Source organism: Microtus pennsylvanicus, chromosome 10 (genome assembly GCF_037038515.1).
Source record: "Microtus pennsylvanicus isolate mMicPen1 chromosome 10, mMicPen1.hap1, whole genome shotgun sequence".
In the NCBI taxonomy this organism is placed as follows: domain Eukaryota; kingdom Metazoa; phylum Chordata; class Mammalia; order Rodentia; family Cricetidae; genus Microtus; species Microtus pennsylvanicus.
In genome coordinates this window covers 65901416-65920367 of record NC_134588.1, presented here as the reverse complement: position 1 = coordinate 65920367, position 18952 = coordinate 65901416, and the positions used below count along the sequence as shown (strand labels likewise).

General features: G+C 44.2%; 1 protein-coding gene across 2 annotated transcripts in view; it reads right to left on the bottom strand.

Annotated features, from left to right (window-relative positions):
* Ptprg (protein tyrosine phosphatase receptor type G) overlaps positions 1–18952 on the bottom strand; it is a 666884-nt gene that overhangs the window by 261862 nt on the left and 386070 nt on the right. For both annotated transcript variants that reach the window (XM_075988580.1, XM_075988581.1), the window contains exon 4: positions 9297–9445. In XM_075988580.1, coding sequence (XP_075844695.1) covers positions 9297–9445 — 149 coding nt within the window. The remainder of the gene's footprint in view (positions 1–9296; positions 9446–18952) is intronic.

Below are 18952 nucleotides of genomic sequence, written 5' to 3'. Positions count from 1 at the left end.
AGTGGCCAGGAGCTCGTTCTAAACTGTCGTCTAGTAGCACTGCTGTTCTTGGTGAGAACAACCTATGAACATCTTCGCATCTCACCTGTGTTACAAGGCCAGAGGTTCCCTCGGGAGGGTAACACTTTCTCCTGTTGCTCCCCTCTTTACTCTCTTGGGGGGGGGGCTGTGTGCTAGATTAGAAGCTGCGCTGCAATTATTCTAGGCGCACCCCTGCCTTAGGATCTCAGCACCTAGTGAAATGAAATTCCCAAGACCAGGACTCCAGAAAGATGGGTGAAGCCTCCAAAAGAACCAACGCCATCCGCCATCCACAGTTGATAAACAAGAGATGGTTCAAGTGCATCCATCCACCCAAGCCTCTACAAAGTCAGGGAGAGCTCCTTTTCTGAAGGGCCAGGAAGCATTTCCCCAAAAGGTTTACATCCCAGCCCCACAGGACATGAAAATACTCAGGGTCCTAGCAGCAACTGAACTTGGGAGGTCCTCAGTGAAATGGTTAAAGGAAAAGCAAGCAGGTTTCAGCACTGGACTATTTGAGATGTCATACACATTGGCTGCTTATCAAGCGACTAACAGAAAAAGACATTTTGCAGAGTTTTGTAAATATACTAGACTAAAGCTCGCTTTCCATAAAGAGGGTTAAGACAAGAATCCAGGGAATATACATATAGTGTGTTTCACACACAGTTATAGCAATACTAGCCCAGGCTTATCCCACTGATATTGGGGACAAAGAAACGGAGTGACAGAGGCAGATACAGTTGCAGAAAAAGCACAGGGGTGGCTGAAGACTGGAAACTTTGTTTCAAGCCACCCATGATCTTGGCATGCTAAATACTGAAAGGTAACTGGGAAATGTCCCCGAAGCACTAGCCATCCTCCAGCGGTGCTGTCAGGCTTTAATGAGGACCGTCAGAAGCCAGGGAGGTATCTGAATGTAAGAGCCAGGATGTAGACGTTATCTTCCACATATTAATCTGACTTTTAAAGTCCTATCTTTTAAGACATCATCAAACATTCAAGAGAGGAAATTCCTTTTTTTTTTTTTACAGATAATTGAGTTTGGCTGCACTTGCCTTGCTAGCGTCCACATATCCCCGTAAATGTTCCCAGGACACAGTCTGCACTGAACACACTGCCAGGCGCACAAGCCAGTTTGGGAAGCCTGCAGAATGTTCTTCCTGTTCCATTCAGGGGTGCTGTGGATTTCTGTGCCAGGGACTTACTTAAAGGAGTGAGAAGAAATAGACCTTCAAACTGGACTTCTTTTCGATTCCCTATAAATCTTCCTGACTGTTTCTTCCCAGTGGCGAGGGCACTAAAGAACTAGCTAAAGGCTTTAGATTTAAGATGGCTTGAAGCCTTTCTGCTCCAGTTTTGACAGGGCACAATAAAAGTGGGTGTAGGGGGCTGTGAGCCGCATGCCAGTAAATCCTCTGGACTTGAACTCACAATACATGCGATCAGGCTGCCAGAGGTCTCCACACCATAGCACAAAGGTCTCTCCAGCCAGCTTTATTTGAGTTTTTCAGGTTGGAAAAGGATTCTGAAAAGAACACCATTCAAAGCTCTGGGAATAAACATTGTGAAGGAGAAAAAGAGGAAAACCAGAAAGCTTATGAAGAAATCAATTCTGGGATGCCTGCAGTTGAAGTCTGTAATAAAGATGCTATACCCCAGAATGAAATAGAAGAACTGTAAATATCTATCGGTATTTTAATAGAATTAATCGTGTAGAGTTAAAGCGCGTACACGGGATTTGAGACAAAGCTAAATGGCTGCTAAATCTAAAAGGTTACTATAGTGAAACACATAAGGTTCTCCAGTACACCTGCGAATACCTGCATTTGCCCCTGTGGCTACAGCAGCCATGGGGCATTTGTTTAGGAGACATTCCACTATGACCAGTAATTACTGGGTTGTGAATCAGAACTTTCAACTGTTCAGCCTACAACAGCTGCTACTTTATGTCCTCTGACCTTCTCTGTTCTTGTTAGAAGAGAAAAAAGGACAAATTACTTACTACAGAAAACTCCTCTTGAATAACTTCCACTGGTTTCCGGCTAACTTATGGCCTAATTCCATGACTGAGGCCGAGAACCTGAAAGTCTATGCGTTTCCACTTAGGAGCCATGATTTGCATGAGGCGAGCAGGCATGTGGAATACAGAAGCGGTTTGTCCTAACAGAAATATGCTGTTGTAATATTTAAAACGGAACCAGTGAGTAAGGAACCTTGCTGCCAAGCTCAACAACTTGAATTTGAGTTTAGGAACGCACACTGTGAAAGGATCAAACTCTCTCAACTTGCCCTCTGATCTCTATACACACGCTGTGGCAATGTGCCTCCCCCATACAAGACATTTTAAGATAAAGTGAGGTTCAAAGATTTAGTATTAAAAACAGAATGCAGGGGATCTCATTCGTAACTTTATATAGTTGGTTTTATACTGGAATAATAGTAAGGTAAATAAAACATTTTATTAAAACCAATGAAATTGTGATAGCTTTTATAATAATAAATATTCTCATAAAACAAACTGTTCAGTTTTAATCAAATCACCTGTTGCTTCTTATCTCTTTTAACGCAGACTCTAAAAATTCAGGATAGCAATACACAGTTCATGTGACATTCACCCTAAGGTGGACAGTCCTGGTAACCATAGTACTCTGCACAGACCACAGACATCCCCTGTGCTATCTACACCAGGCTTAGACCTCTCTCGGAGATCAAAAAGAATTTTGCGGCTATTTTGATTTTGTAGAAACTTACTTGGTAATGAATCCTAATGTGAGGAAAGTATTTATAGAACGCATATTTCCATTTAATATGGGCATTCTATTCAGGGGCAGCTTCCGCGATATGAGTATCAACTGTAGTACACACACACACACACACACACACACACACACACACACGCACACGTCCCCACACGCAATCTAGAACCTTAGGAAAAATGACTGGAGATTCTAAACCATTTGGCCTCCAGAGTCAGAGACAAGGAACTGCCACCCTGTACCATACAGTAATGTGTATATGGGACGTAAGGAGAAGACCACCTTCGCTTCTCCCTACTTGCCAAGATGCTCTAACCAGAGCTGAAATGAACCAGCTGTGAGTCTAGCTGGAAAGGCGGCAGACGATCAATTTGGATCATTTAAACTTATTGAAGACTTCAACTCATAAAGCACCAGTACATCTGAATCAACAACTCCTGCAAACTCTTATTGTAATGAATACGATTTTAATTACTGTAGACAACAGCGCGCAATGAACCTCCACTTTAATGGAGCTCTCAGAGGTTCTGTCTGGAGGTTTTCCTTTGAATCCACTCCAACTTCCAGTATTAGTGGAAACGCGGTGTGATGCAACTCCTATCTCCGTGTTAGGCAGTGCTCCATTACAGGACCAACCACAACTGGCAGGCTGGGACTGTGGCTTCCTGCTTTACTTGTGTGTCCTTAGCATATTTAAGGCAGAAAATCTTCAGTTGGCAGGGAAGCTGCTGCAGGGGGACAGAGGGCACTTGATGGGTCTGTTACCTGCCCCAAACAGAACATGGCAGTCACTCCCATTTGCTTTTCTAAGTTTAACTATGGGAGGGAGGGAGGGAGGGAGGGAGGGAGGGAAGGAGGGAGGGAAAAAATAGCTGGGTTTTGAAGAACACTGGATTGTACAATGACTTTATAGTTAACTATTAGATTTGATGTTTTTACGTACAGATACTGTGAGACAAAATCCAGGATTCTGGCCAGGAAAATAGAGACAGGTCAAAACTCTGCATGCCAAATAAGCCATAGCTAACCTTAAAGAATCACAGGAGGGAACACAATCTACAAGTCTGGCTCTGTTACAGTTTACCCTCAGGGAGTGGGCCCAGGTTCTGAGGGGACAATGCTTGAAATTCAGCCTGCAGGGTAGAAGCCTGAAGGAGTTGTTGAAATTGCCAGGGCTGCGCTGGATTTTAGGAAGCAAGGTACGCCACTTTTTAAATCAACGCTGGAAACAAGAACTCCATGTTCAGACGCATTTACAGGGATGCCACCAGGGTGAAGGGCAGCCCAATTCCACCAGTGCATGCTTTTGCTGCGCTACTGGTTCACACATGTGACACTCGTGACATCTGTGGGCTGAATGGCTTCTGGTACAGAGGGCCGTCACATACGCTGGTACATTACGAGCATCCTGTCCCCAGTCAACTAGAAGCCAGTAGCATACACTAATAACAGTGATCATGGCCAAACTGTCCAGAGACACTGACAGAAGTACTCTGGCAGGGGTCATAGGGAGTGGGGATGGGTCCATTCTACCAACCTCAGCGTAATCTTCAACAAAGGTACTCCAATAGACTTTAAAAATAACCCCCTTTAGTTATCAGATTATTAAAACAATGCTCTCCCCCATGCTGGAATCTCCTCAGAAACTACACACTAGGAGAAGGAAAAGGCTGCAAAGCCCGGACTGGGAGTCTATTTCCCAAAAACAGGATTTCTCAGTACCTATATGTGTGTGTGCCTGCAGATACACGGATGCATATGTAGAGGCCAGACAACCAAAGGTATCACTGCTCAGGAACTAATCACCTTGTTTATGACACAGGGTCTTTCACTGGCTTGGAACTTACCTGTTACTATCAATTGGCTAGACAAGATCGCCAGGGATTTACCAGATTCTGCCTTCCCTAGCACTGACGTTCCAAACACAGGCCACCGTGATACCTGGCCTTTTCACCTGGGTCCTAGGTGCCGAACTCAGGTCCCAAGCACTATACCAACTGAGCCATCTCTACCGCACCTCCCTGAAAGGCATTTCCACAGTCGCCTAGAAAGAAAAACTGGAGTCAGAAGACAGTGGCGAGGGGTAGGGCCATGCCTGAACCAGGATAGCTGCATCAGGAGTAGCACTTTGTTGCCTGACCTAAACACAGACCTCGTATCAGAACCCTGATAATGGACTTGACCATTCAAAGGGCCTCTCTGTTCTCCTTCCCCGTCTGCGACAATGAGTAAAATTGGCTGAACTGGCCATTTGAGGACTTACTAGGGCTGCCAGGACCCAAGCTCTGACCTAATTCCAGTAACATTTTGTCACCTGATACCCGGCACACACAAAAATGATACCCCAGTTGTAGATCAAATTTTCTACAATTCTGGAAACTTAACTTGATCTCAAGAAAAGCTTGAACAAATGGCTAACAGGGGTGCCTATTAACATATCAAAGCAGACACTGGCTACCTCCCCAAAATCATCCAGTACCTATATCTCCATCCTGCACTTCTCACCCCTCCCCCGCTCTAAACCTCTCGCCTTCTAGGTTTTCCTGGGGTTCTGTCTCCCACCCATATACAACTCAGCTACTTTGGCTTGGTGTCTTCTCAATCCACATGCTTATTTGGTCTCTTTTTCCCCTGGTCTCGTGGCTCATGCCTTGGCTTCTGGTCCTTCTCCAGTCCTCTTTCCTTCCTTCTTTCCTCTCTCCCCCTTTCTCTCTCTCTATTTTTCTCTCACTCCCAAGGTCTGCTGGCCATGTTCAGACTGAACTCTTCCAGATGCCTCTGAGGGCTGTTTACACCCTCAAGTCTACAATAAATGTTCTTCTCACTCTACCCCCAGGAACAGACACATCCGCATTTTCCTATTCAGTGTGGAAGGAAGTGAGTTGACTCTGATGTCCCAACAGCACGGAAATACCAGGAAGAGCGAGTGTCAATAACGATCTTGAGGAAGGTAAGCTATCACCAATTTATAGAAACATTTGAGACAGAAGTGAGCAACTTTTCCGTGCATATTTTACACTTAGAGTGGATCCAACTGCCTTTAATCCCTGCAATTTAAGTACCTCCAAATATACCACTAAGAACATCAACATGTTATCACAATTTATAAAATCAAGCTATGAGCCAGTTGGGCATGAGGAACCCCATTAATACAGGCAGGCTTAAGACCTGATGCCACTCAAAAGCGAAGGACCCAAGTCACTTGAGCACACAGTAGGTTTGGGCATTAAACGTACCATAGCTTATTCCTTCAGCAATTCATGACACTCTTGAAGCAATGGGAAGATTAAGTGGTTTTCAAAATTCATAAGGCCTCCAAAGAAAATGTAGGTCTGCACTGCACACTGATCTAGAACCAAGTGTGGGCAGGAGGCACTGTTCTGGCACTAGAGGGTGTGACTGCAGACAAGCTGCACACTGATCTAGAACCAAGTGTGGGCAGGAGGCACTGTTCTGGCACTAGAGGGTGTGACTGCAGACAAGCTGCACACTGATCTAGAACCAAGTGTGGGCAGGAGGGTCTGTTCTGGCACTAGAGGATGTGACTGCAGGTGAGCTGCACACTGATCTAGAACCAAGTGTGGGCAGGAGGCACTGTTCTGGCACTAGAGGGTGTGACTGCAGACAAGCTGCACACTGATCTAGAACCAAGTGTGGGCAGGAGGGTCTGTTCTGGCACTAGAGGGTGTGACTGCAGACAAGCTGCACACTGATCTAGAACCAAGTGTGGGCAGGAGGGTCTGTTCTGGCACTAGAGGGTGTGACTGCAGACAAGCTGCACACTGATCTAGAACCAAGTGTGGGCAGGAGGCACTGTTCTGGCACTAGAGGATGTGACTGCAGACAAGCTGCACACTGATCTAGAACCAAGTGTGGGCAGGAGGCACTGTTCTGGCACTAGAGGGTGTGACTGCAGGTGAGCTGCACACTGATCTAGAACCAAGTGTGGGCAGGAGGGTCTGTTCTAGCACTAGAGGGTGTGACTGCAGGTGAGCTGCACACTGATCTAGAACCAAGTGTGGGCAGGAGGGCCTGTTCTGGCACTAGAGGGTTTGACTGCAGACGAGCTGCACACTGATCTAGAACCAAGTGTGGGCAGGAGGCACTGTTCTGGCACCAGAAGGTGTGACTGCAGAGGAGCCCCCCTTCCTGCTCCACAGACATGCTTTCTCAAGCCAGACTAAGTTTTTAAACTTTCCAGCATGAGCCAATGAGCCATGAGCCAATTGAATGGCAACCCAATTTAGGGACAAAGAGGCTTCAGAGCCTTAAAGCTGGCAGGACACAAATCACCTCCTCAACTCCTGGTGTCCATGGGAAGTAGTCGGAGGACAAGGGACACGGGGAATGGCGGACCAGAAGGGAAAGCCCATACTTAAAAACACCATGTTAAGTTTGATTCTAGGAAGCAAGTTTGCCATGTATTTCAAACAAAAACAAAAACTAGCACTTCTAAGATTCTAAGAGATGACTCATCCCATGCACAGGGCAGGAGGCCCATTAAGTCAAAACCGTACTCAGAATCGCATAGTTCACGTGACCAGGAGAGGAAGTCCCACAGACAAGGGCACACAGGGCAGAGGTGGGTACCACACATTAAACAAATGAGAAAAAAAACGAAGCATCTTCTCAGAGTAGCTATCACTGTCGTCACCAGGGGAATCTATGTGTCAGTGCAGGTGACATGGTGATACATGTGAGTGTATACATGGAGTGTATACAAGGCCATTCTGCCAGACACTGTGTCTTGGAACTGCCCTTAAGGAAAATGTTCCCTTGTCTGATAGGATAACTAACCCTCACACTGGGAGAATCTGGTCTCTCTCCATGCACAAAAATGGCACAGCCAGCCCAAGAAGAATGTGGAGAAACAGGTCTAGCTAGGCTGTCCTGCTTAAGCCCCTGGCACTAGCGCAGACATTTCTGTACATGCTTCTATGGTGTTCACACTTTCACGAAATCTGAAAACGACTGTTCATAGGTACGGGACTAGGGGATCTCTGGAAAATGGGAAAGGAACTGACACACAAGAAGGTTGAATAAGAACTCGTTCATGGTGACGTCAGAAAGCTCCCATGTCCAGGATCATACCAGACCCACTCTATATTCTTTTTCTCTAACAGATTGCTCTAGAACCCTTAAAATACCACTTGCAACAAACTAGTGAAATGTAATTGTTTCCCTAAATTCTATGAGCTATTCTAGAAAATTAACTTGTGACTGAAGTAAGGGTTGCCTTGGAGGAACGAGGCTTTCTGTAGGCTCTGCAGAATCCCCACGCAGAGGGACAGGAATAGATGCCAAGAGCAGCCAGCAGAACTGTTCGCACACCGTTGGGGTGGAAGCTTCACACATTCTGGGATCGAAAGTGGTCTGCATTGTGAGAATACAGTAAGAAAAGCTGGCGTTGAACGCACTGTCCCATTTACCCTCAAAAGCATCTCCACGGAGGAGATATCCATGCCTTTCCCGATGTGCACAAGTTCTCACACAAGGGTCAAGTCTTCGCGGAAGGTTAATAAACAGGCTTGGGGAGCTACATAATATACCTAACACTTTATAAGTCACACACATACATGTGAAATACATGTGTTTTCATTGTGAAGAGGGTCTCAAATATCTATCAGGCTATCAAATGAGACGCAAACTGAGAAACACTGAGAGCTGAAAATGATATTCTGCCATCTGGTTCCTAGGATGAAAACATCCCAGCATTCCACAGTGACTTCCTGTGTTGTATAACCAAAGACCACCACATCTAGTGAGATCTGCCACAAACCTATCAAGCTTAGCACATGAGAAACAAGCCAATCGGCACAGGTTACCCTAACAGAATAAAATTCAAACACATGAAGAAAGAAAGAAAAAAGGGCCTGCAAAACACATGTGATGTACCAGGTGACATTGATAAAGAGATTGGTTATGACAGGACTTCTTTTTCAACTCTATACACCTGAACCATGGCCTTCTGGTCACTACCCTGGATCTACGAAAGGATGGACTCAAAATGACTGCAGAATGAAGCAATGTCACCATGGGACCTAAAAAAAAGATGACAGAGGTTCATGCAATCAATGGTCACAATCTCTGTCCCAACAGCTGGCAGAGACCAAAACAAAACAAACCCTTCAAAGAAGTTCACAACTCAGAGAGGCTTCTGAGAGTTCTTTTCATGTCACCAGCCTTGCCGTTTTCTAAAGAGTGACAGCAAAGTCTATGCATCACAGAAAATGTCACCTTCAGAAAAGAGGGCTTGAGAAATGGATAGAGAAGAGAAACTGTCAAAAGGGGAAAAAATGATGGACATCACTGAGCAGGCTAAAGTTACTGTGTCCATGGACTCTTTATGGCTCTCCTCTAGAGCAAAGCCGAGTCTTGTGGGGAGCCCTTTGCCATGCTCTGGATACAGGGTTTCCTGAGAAAGGAAAGCAGGGTATGTTCATTTAGCCTGCAGAATGACCAGCGTAAGGACACGGCAGCCAACAGTGGGAATCCTGGGGTTCCCAGGTCTCTTACCTCCACAGGAAACCTCCGGCCGTTGACACTGTGCTCTGAGCCAGCGGAGCCATTGCTGTGGCCCCAGTGAAACTCCACCTTCTCAGCTTTGAATCTGCCAGGCAGACCAGCGCCACTCACGAAATAATCATCTTTCAGAAGGATGGCAACTGTCAAATGGGAAGAGAGAGAGAAGAAAAAGAGAGTGAGTTTCAAACCACTGGTCGTTCTACTGCTTCGGTCAAGTTCACGTCTTACCATGGTGTGAATGACTTCCCCATACACCTATAAGATGATTCAAAATCACTAGCTTTAGTAAAGGAAGGCGTTGCGGCTACAGAGTGCTCCTGAACCATCACCAACTGGTTCTTGCTCCTTTGAGCATTAACAGCCATCGATCACCTATATCAGAAGAGCTATGGGGATTGGGTTTGCTGGCCATGGGTTCCCTTACAGAGAAGAACCATCACTGGACCTGCTCCTATGAACCCAGCCAATCCCTTATGAGCCCAGCTAACTATATGTCATTCTGCCCTATTGACACATTGCTCCCTGCTTTCAGGGGTGCTGAAACATAGTAAATGGAAGATTAGCTAAAGTGGGAACTATACGTATGCATGGCTACGGGAAGGTCAGCATCCATACTTTTGGGGGTCACCCACATCCCTCCAAGTGGTCCATCCTTCATGCTTTGATAATACATCTAATAAATGCACCAATTGCCCAATTTGGACTCTAGTCCAAATTGTATTCTAGTTTGTCACTAATGTCCTTGAAAGAGGGGGACAGAAATTTGCTTGCATCTATCTTACTAGGCAAAGGGCTAATTCAACAGTTCTTAGTGGTGACAATTCCCAAGGAGAGGAGGCAGAATTTTTTCTCCATTTGACAGAGAGGGGAAAATCGAGATGCTTCTAGAAAGCAAGACACACCTAAAGCACTGACTCCTGAGGCTGCCCTAGGATTCAAGGTCTAAAATCAAATAAGAAACGTAAGATATGACAGTTGTGACCTGCATGCTCCTTTAACCAAAAAAACAAAACAAAACAAAATGAACAAGCCTCAGGCAGGAGAGCATGAAAAAGATTTTTGGAGGCTGGTCCCATAGTATGGTAGCAACAATGGGCGGATAGTCAGAGCTGTGGATGGTGGTCTTTAAGGTTACACACCAGCCCAACAAGGCATTAGTTTTTCACTAAAATCCTGGCCCCTAATTCTATTTCCTGTACTGCCTCCCTTTACCTTGAAGCATAAGGAAATGACATTCAGTTGATGACAACAAACAATATCCACAACATAAAAGCCTCAACCAATGAAAACCCTAAATATTAAAAATATTGTTTTCTTTCTCAAACCCCAGCAACAAGAACTCAAGGATCATATGGATTCTATTTCCACAAACTTTAGTTTTTCCAAAGGGAATAAGATTATTTAAAAGTATACAAAAGTATTTCAGTTTTACGACTGCTATATTCTCACTCCCATCCCCCACTCCCCTAAAGCTGATTCATTCATTCATGTAACAACTTCTTATTGGCTGCTAAATACATGGCAGCTGCCAAGAGATACACTGACTGGCTTAAGATCAAAAGGCAAGCCTGTGGAAGCCATGGGAAGGCACTCGGGTTCTCATTGTCTCTTCTTCCGAAAGCGATCCCAGTCAGCGCCTCACGCAGGAATCGTGCATGAAAATTAGGTCCACATAAAAGATAGGGACGAGACTAATGACCCATTTCTGAAACAGGGCAATTAGTTTCGGTGCTTTGCTATGGAAAGGAAGCATTAAAAGCAAGAGAAGGAGCCCCTATCACATAAATCCCCCTATTATTGCTTTCAAAAGGCACTTGTTCACCAACTTTTGAAAAATACACAGTAAATGTTCAATTAGCGGGACAATGCATTAAAGAATAAAATGAAGTTTAAAAGCAAGCATTGCTTGTGCCAATTAAACAAACGATGGCATTGTTCCAGCATCGCCCTGCTGGGGGTGTGCTTGAGAATAGAGGTCGGCACACTTTTCCCTTTAATGGCCATCAGTAAATATTTTAGGCTTTGCAGAGCAGTGAGTCGCTGGTGGAAACTTGGTGGAAGTTTACAGGGACCATATGGGAATGAACAAATGCAACTACATTGCACAAACACGCTATTTAATCACACTAAAATGTGAACTTAATGTAATTGGTATGTATCACAAAGTATTCTCCTTTAGAGTGTGTGTGTGTGTGTTTCCTGTGAACATATGTGTACATGGGTATACACATGCATGAGTATAAAAGACAGAGGTCCAAGTTGGATGCTGTCCTGGATAACTCTTTTTATTTGATGGGATAGACCCTCTCACTGAACCTGGAGCTCACTGATTGGCTAGGCTAGAATGCCAGTGAGCCCTGACTCCTCTTTTCTCTGTCTCCCAGCATTGAGACTGAAAGAAGGCACCATCTCACTTGGGTTTTATATAGGTGCTGGCATCCAAAATTGGATTCCCATACTTATGAGGCAAACATGTAGACCCAAGACATTTCTCTTGCTCCTGTTTGCTTTATCTACTTAAAAAACATTAAAAGGGGCACATGTCCTGTCACAAAGTGGAGAAATATTATCAAAATTATTATGAAGCTGTGTTGTAGGAACTTAGTAGGATCACTGTATCTGGGGTAAACACTAGAGTGATTGGCTGCGTTCTAGAAGGACTCTGACCTTGAAGAATCACTGCAGGAAAGAGGGAAGAATTTTTGAAGGAAACACCGACTGCTTTCTGTGATTTGTAGAACTGTTTTCCTGAAGGGGTTTGCAGCTTCCACGACTTTGGGCACAAGATGTCTCTGGCACACCTGAGGATCTTGGATCATTGTGTATTACAAAGGATACATAATAAAGGACTGGAGTCATGAGGGCCTGTGATGCGTTCCTTTAGAAATCATATGGATTAGATAGGACCTTGGTAGGAAGAATTACATTACCCCAAAAGCAACTTTGTGTAACAATCAATAAAAACACCTTTGTACGGCTGTTTTGGGTTAAGTCTTTCAGACAGGCTTGACCTTACTGCTACCACATGGGCCTTAAATTTCATCTTGGAGTTCCTTCTTGCTTCAACTAATCCACGCTACCCAGGACACCCCAACAAAGTTGAGTGCATTGTTTTATGGGTATTCATTGATGGGTACAGAGCTATTATAAAACGCCTCCTAATGTGTTCTACATCTCCATGTGTCTTTCAGGCCAGTACCAGAACATACAGGCCTGTGTCCAGCTGCGTCCAGGCCTGTGGCTGGCAGGGTCTTAAATAGTGTGGGTTATTCTCAGCCTGCTATGGATTCCACAGACACGCTTTCGGTTCAGATGGACGGAAACAGAGATTTGAGTGTTATCTTTTAGGACACACCCAGGGACTCAGCATCATCTCATGAATATTTGATCCTACCTAAATCATTTATGTCTCTGTCAGGGGTCATTTTACTTGTTTTACATGAATAATTAAAGGTATAATTAGGGAACTATGTATCTGAAACATTAATCTCCGTTTTCATTTTATGGACTTTCTTGCCAGACACACAGCATGCCCGTGCATATACAGCCCTCCAAAATCAGCTTATGTTTTGTTTACATTTTATTAGATGAAGAAGAGAGAGCTCCCCACCTACATTGTGACAGCTTTTTTCCTAAGGGCCGATGATGAATGGCAGCGCTATTTTGAAATAGGGATAAAATGATAGTTTCACATAAAGTCCCAAGAAGTTTCCAAATTCTCTGTGACTCAGTTTCCCTCACTGTTCACAAGGGTATTGTTAACAGGACCAACCCGAGGCTGAAGGGTACCACTTTCCCAAAGCACCACGGACACTGCCAGGAACCCTGCATGCAGATGGCTAAGGGAAAGCTGTGGCCACCTAAGTGTGATGCAAAATGTTCCCAAAGAGCTTGATTCGGGCTTCAAAGTGGCTCAGTGGTAGAGCCCTGGCTAGCATGCTCAAGCCAAGGGTTTAATAGCCAGCTAAACACACAAGACAGAACTCAGACCTAAAGCTAAGCAGGCCTACATCAGTCCTGGGAGGAGAGCAGAGGACCGAACTGTTCCTTTTCATTCATTTCAACACAGGCGGAAACAAGACACTCTCTCTTACAAATTATTTCAATTCTTCCTCTTTCTTTGGAAAGAAAATCCGTTACTGCCTCACCTCACTCTTTGTTTCAAGAGGATATATTAAACTAGAACTTAATAACACAGGAACCTTTGATTTATTTTCATGGATTATAGACTTAATTTAAACAGAGATTCTGTTTTGAACCTCTGGGTTTTCCATTTATGAATTGGATACAAAGTTTTCTTTGGAAAAAAAATCACCTTATTTAATGAAAATAAAATTATCAAAGTTAAAGAAAAAGATGAAGTAAAGAATACTACAAGAACAAATGAAAACAACAGAAACAAGAGCTAAATGTTTGTAAGGCAGGGATGAGGGAGTCTGCGAGTAAACATTTCAACACTGGAACAATGATTAAAACACAGAAAAGTCTGCGAGGACCTAAGCCTGGGACATCGAAAGTCCCATTCCCAGTGTTCTTTATTGGATGGTGAGGCCTTTGAAAGGAGTCGAGCTCACAATGTTGGAGTTTTCATGCATGGAATGAGCACAATCAGAAGCATGCAGAGAGAGGCTCTTTGCCCTTCCCATCCAGGGGAGGATACAGTGAGAGCAGACCCTCTCGGAACCAAAAAAAAAAGTGCTGGCTGGGAGTGGAATCGTAAATGTCTGAAGATTGGACTCTAGTTTTGATATCTGTGAGAAATGGGTGCGCTACTCGCTGTCTGATGTGTTGTACCAGAAGCCGGAAATGAAAGACAGTAAAACAGGTGAAGGAGGAAGGGAGGGAGGGAGGGAAGGAGGGAGGGAGGGAGGGAGGGAGGGAGGGAGGGAGGGAGGAAGGAAGGAAGGAAGGAAGGAAGAAAGGAAGGAAGGAAGGAAGGAAGGAAAGAGCGAGCATTCAATGAGTGAACTTTCTAGGACTTTCTGCTCACATGGACCAAATGCTAAGATGGATAGTGAATAAATCAAAACAGAAAAAGTGCAGGAGGAGATATATTGAGACTTCAAATTCACTGTTTTTGATGACCTGGAAGTCTAGGCTCAAGCCCACCCTCAGCAGTCGCTGAAGGTCTTTCTTTGGGCTCTAAGCTCAAGGTCCCCCTCAAGGCAAGGCAAGAACAGCAATTGTTCAGGATACATAGAGCCGACATCTAAGGTGTACTCTGTAGTGAACAGGAACAGAGCTCAGTATGGGAGACGCATTTGAAGGGATGCTCCAGAAGGCTTGCAGGGAGTTGCAGAGGCATTATCATAAGTCAAGCAGTCAGGCAGAAAGAAGTAAATAAATAACCTGGTTTCCTCTGTAGACCAGTGAGCAATTAGTGTGTTCTTAAGTCTACAGTTCTTATAATATAAATCTACTTCTAAAGTCCCCCGGTCAGAAAAACTTAAGTAAGCCGAATGCTCTCTGACTCTTCTTATTAGTTGACGTGAACTATGAGTCTACAAATGCAGTCAATATTTTTATTAACATAAAATGATCTTTTTGTTTTATGTCTGCGAGAATTTGCTTGCATGTAAGCATGTACACTCTGCTTGTGGCTGGTGCCTGCAGAAGCCAGAAAGGGTGATGGATTTCCTGTAGTACAGATGGTGGGAGCTACTAAGGGGTTATGGGAAGCAAACCTAAGCCCTCTGCAAGAGTAGTTGGTGCTTTTAACTGTTGAGCACCCAATCCAGCCCCTTATGACCATTACTTAAAGATGACCACAATAAGTGCAATGGTATTTTCATATGTAGAAAAAAATACAGGCAGAGATAAAAAAAATACAGTAAACCAAAATGCAATGGGAAAATGGAAGAATTATGGTCTATGACAAACATGTTTACTATGTGTTCCAGGGCCAGTACTGAAAAACTACTGGTTCAAAACAATGTAAAAGTCTCTAATAGTTAAAAAAAAAAATCACAGGAGGAGAAGACTTATTAATGTGTGTCTGAAAACTCACGGGAGCTTTAAACCCAATCATTTTGCTAGACATTAATGCCGGGACAGTAAGATTACAATGCAGTCTTTTTATAGAACATTGTCTTTTCATCCCATGCAAATCAAAGAAAGAGGATGACACTGGGTGGCTGGGCATTAGAACTGTAAATCAGACGGTCACATCTCCTGGGGAAGAGACAGAGAGGCCCATTTGTGTAATCAGGGTATTGTAGATGACCTGTCAGAGTGGGCAGTGCAACCAAGCCTCCCTATGATTTACAGGACAAGACACACACACACACGGACGGACGGACAGATGGACGGACAGAGAGAGGGGAGAAAGAAAGAGAGAGAGAGAGGTGTCTCAGGAGCAAAGACAGATCTAAAGACTAAGAATGTTTTACAGGAAACCACTGTCTCCATGTAACAGGAAGTGTTAAATATTAGCTTTCTATATTGATATTTCAGTATCAAGACTCATTCTATTTTACAGATAAGTGACCTCAGATCTCTACAGATGGGGAATACATCTTGGATTTACTTTCTGGAAATATGAGCTTCGTAAAAATACTTCTACAGAAGAAAAAAAATAGGCTTAAAAAATAATGTTTTGTAGGCTAGGGCTATAACACAGTGGGAGAGAGCCTGCCTCCCACTGTGAGCTGCACAAAGAGCTGGGATACATCACTATCATCATGAACAAAATAACTGGAGAAAAATTAATGATTTAAGAAAGAGAATATTGTTTTCATTTTCTAGGTATGAAAGATAGATATGGCTATAGCAACAACAGACCACAGGGCTTATCAAATATGAATTTTTAAAAGAATAAACTTAATTTTTCTGGTAATTATAGATGCACATCTAGTTTTAAGAAACAGGAAAAGATAATATCCCCCCAGAACAATGTTTCAAAACTGACAATATGTATGCAAAAACATCCCCAAAGACCTTGAAGGCTGCAGGTTATGTCTCCGTGCGACTCACTGGAAATTAGCAACTTAGGCTTAGCAGATACAAAGGACTCTGAGCTGACGCGTACTGAATTCACATGAATTATATGAATGGATATGATCCAAACATAACCCTCAGGAGGTAGATATTTCTTCAAAATACTAGCAAACCTGCGGACTTAATTTTAATATCAACATAATGAAAAGTATCTAGGGTTAATCATTTAAAAACAATACAAGTTGATTTCAGTACCAAAGTTTCTATAATACTGTCTGCTGAAACTTTTAAGATCTCAAATGTCAGGTAGTGGCTATCACTTGAAACACGCGGCCCGACCCTGCCATCATCATAGTGAATTCAAGGGCCACCATCTAGTCTCCCGTGAATTCCACAGTAATAAAGGGAGTCTAAGAAGTACGAGGGATTGCATCCTGCTTCTCCACTGCAGACAGATGTATCGGCGAGCTACTGGCTGTGTTCCAAAACCAGGAGCTCACAGTCTGAGCAACAGGTAGCACATTACTCTAGGAAGTCGGCAGGATGACAGAGATTGCTAATCAGCTTCGGGAAGGCCAAGGTCATGAATCAACTTACACTGAGTGAACCCTGCACACTGCAGAAACCTTTCACCGGTGATTCCAAGCTGAAAACTGTCAGGGAAACGTGTTATCTCTGCAGAAGGCTGTCAAGCATTGCAAGTCAAGTAGAAAACTGCAGGAGGGCGCCCGGTGAGCTGCCTCTGGCTTGCTTCGAGGATGAAGCACCGAAGTGGCACTGACTCCAAGCTCTGGTTATACCGAGCATGTCAAAGCTCTCACCCACTGTGTTCAGATAGCGTCACAGTTTTCCAAGGGACACTAACGTTTGATATACAAAATTTGACAATTGCCTGGGCCATAACAGCAAATCCATGATCTATGATGCTAAAGATGGAAAGAGGAGATGGAAAGGCATTTGGAAAGAACATTGTTGTGGTGTGTGACATGGCTGGAGTGGCAAAGTTCAGAGTAGCGAGAAGCAACACACAAATGTTGTCTGCTGAGCTCTACTCTACACACATGCTGGGGCATGTAGACACCACCAATATCACATGCACACACACACAGATACACACAGACACACGCACACCCCAGTGCACTGATATCAATAAGTAACGTTGGTGGGTCACCAGTTGACCTTGAAGAGCTACAAAAGCGGGTAAATCAAGCTCCATGAAACAGTTGTCTGCTACACTGCCCTGTGGGGTTTTGAGTGAGAAGTGTTCCCCATGGGCTCTAATAATCTGAATCCTAGCTGGTGATGCTGTTTGTGGAGGTGACGCAGCCTCATTGGAGGAAGAAGGTCACTGAGGGCAGGATGTGAGAATTCATAGCTTCCCCTAACTTCTACTTTGCCCTCTGCTTCAAGCTCACAGATGAGGATGTGAACACTCAGATTCCTGTGCCATGCTGGTTTGATGGCACGATGGGACTCCTTCTGGAACCAAAAGCCCAAGTAACCTCTTCGTCCGAGAGGCTGGCTTGTTTACAGTCTCATGCCAGCCACAGGAAAGGAACTAGTTAAGAGCCAAAGGTGATCGGTCCACAGAGCCTTTTGGGAAAGACCCCATTGCCAAGACTCACTGTAAGGAGTGTGTGGCCAACAGTTGTGTGAACAAGTTAAAGCAGTTTGAGACAGGTGCTGGTCAAGAAAATACATTCCTAAAGCTGCCTAGGCAAAAAGGAAACTCAGTCTGAGGTTCACTATTCCACATGGGGCGAAAGCAGATAACTTCATTTTAGTGCAACACAGAGCCTCAGATCATCGGGGTCTTTAGACATGAACTTAATTCGTGGCTATAGTAAGCAGTGACATAATACACACTCGAGTGTTTCCAGGGACATCAGAGTTGAGGGCACAGTATAACATTATCTGGGGCTTCTGTGAACAATCCAGAAACCCTTAGCTGCACGGGAATAGTTAACCCGTAGATTTATCATGGTGAAAAGATGGTACTCCACTCAGCATCCCCTGATGACAAGTGACATTCAGGAAAGAAAAAGGTTCAAGCATCAGGACTGAGCCATAAAGGGCTGGGTTGGCTCAGGCCACTCTGAGATTCTAAACAAAGCACATTGTCAAAGAAGATAGGGCATTTTTCTATAGGTCCACTTGGCACAGTGTTTTCTCATAGGGCTTCTTCTATCTTTGGGGCATGCAGTATGGTAGCCAAGGAAGCTATGTAGTGGCTGAGCTGTGCCCGATGTTTTTACTACAGGAAGCTTGGTCTCATCTCATTTCATGGTTTTTCTGAGACAGGACTGTACTGTGCACCCTGGTTGTTCTGGAACTCATTTCGTTAACCTCAAACTGGTCTCAAACTCACAGATTCACCTGCCTCTGCCTTCTGAGTGTTGAGGTTAAAAATGAAGGTCACTAGGCCCAGCTTTTATTTACTTTTTAATTAAAACTTAAATTGAAATGGAGCCCCCAGTAAATAGTACCTGCCACATCAGGTGTTTAGACTTAGTGAGTTTCTTCTTCAAGTCCATTCTATGAACCTAGCACATTGAATTCACTGGACAACTGTAACCCTCTGAGATGGGTATTATTTTATTGATGTGGGAATCCCCTCTGTGTGCTGTCATTACCATTAATGAATAAAGAAACTGCCGTGGTCTGTTGGTAGGGCAGAACAGGTAGGTGGGAAAGACAGAACTGAATGCTGG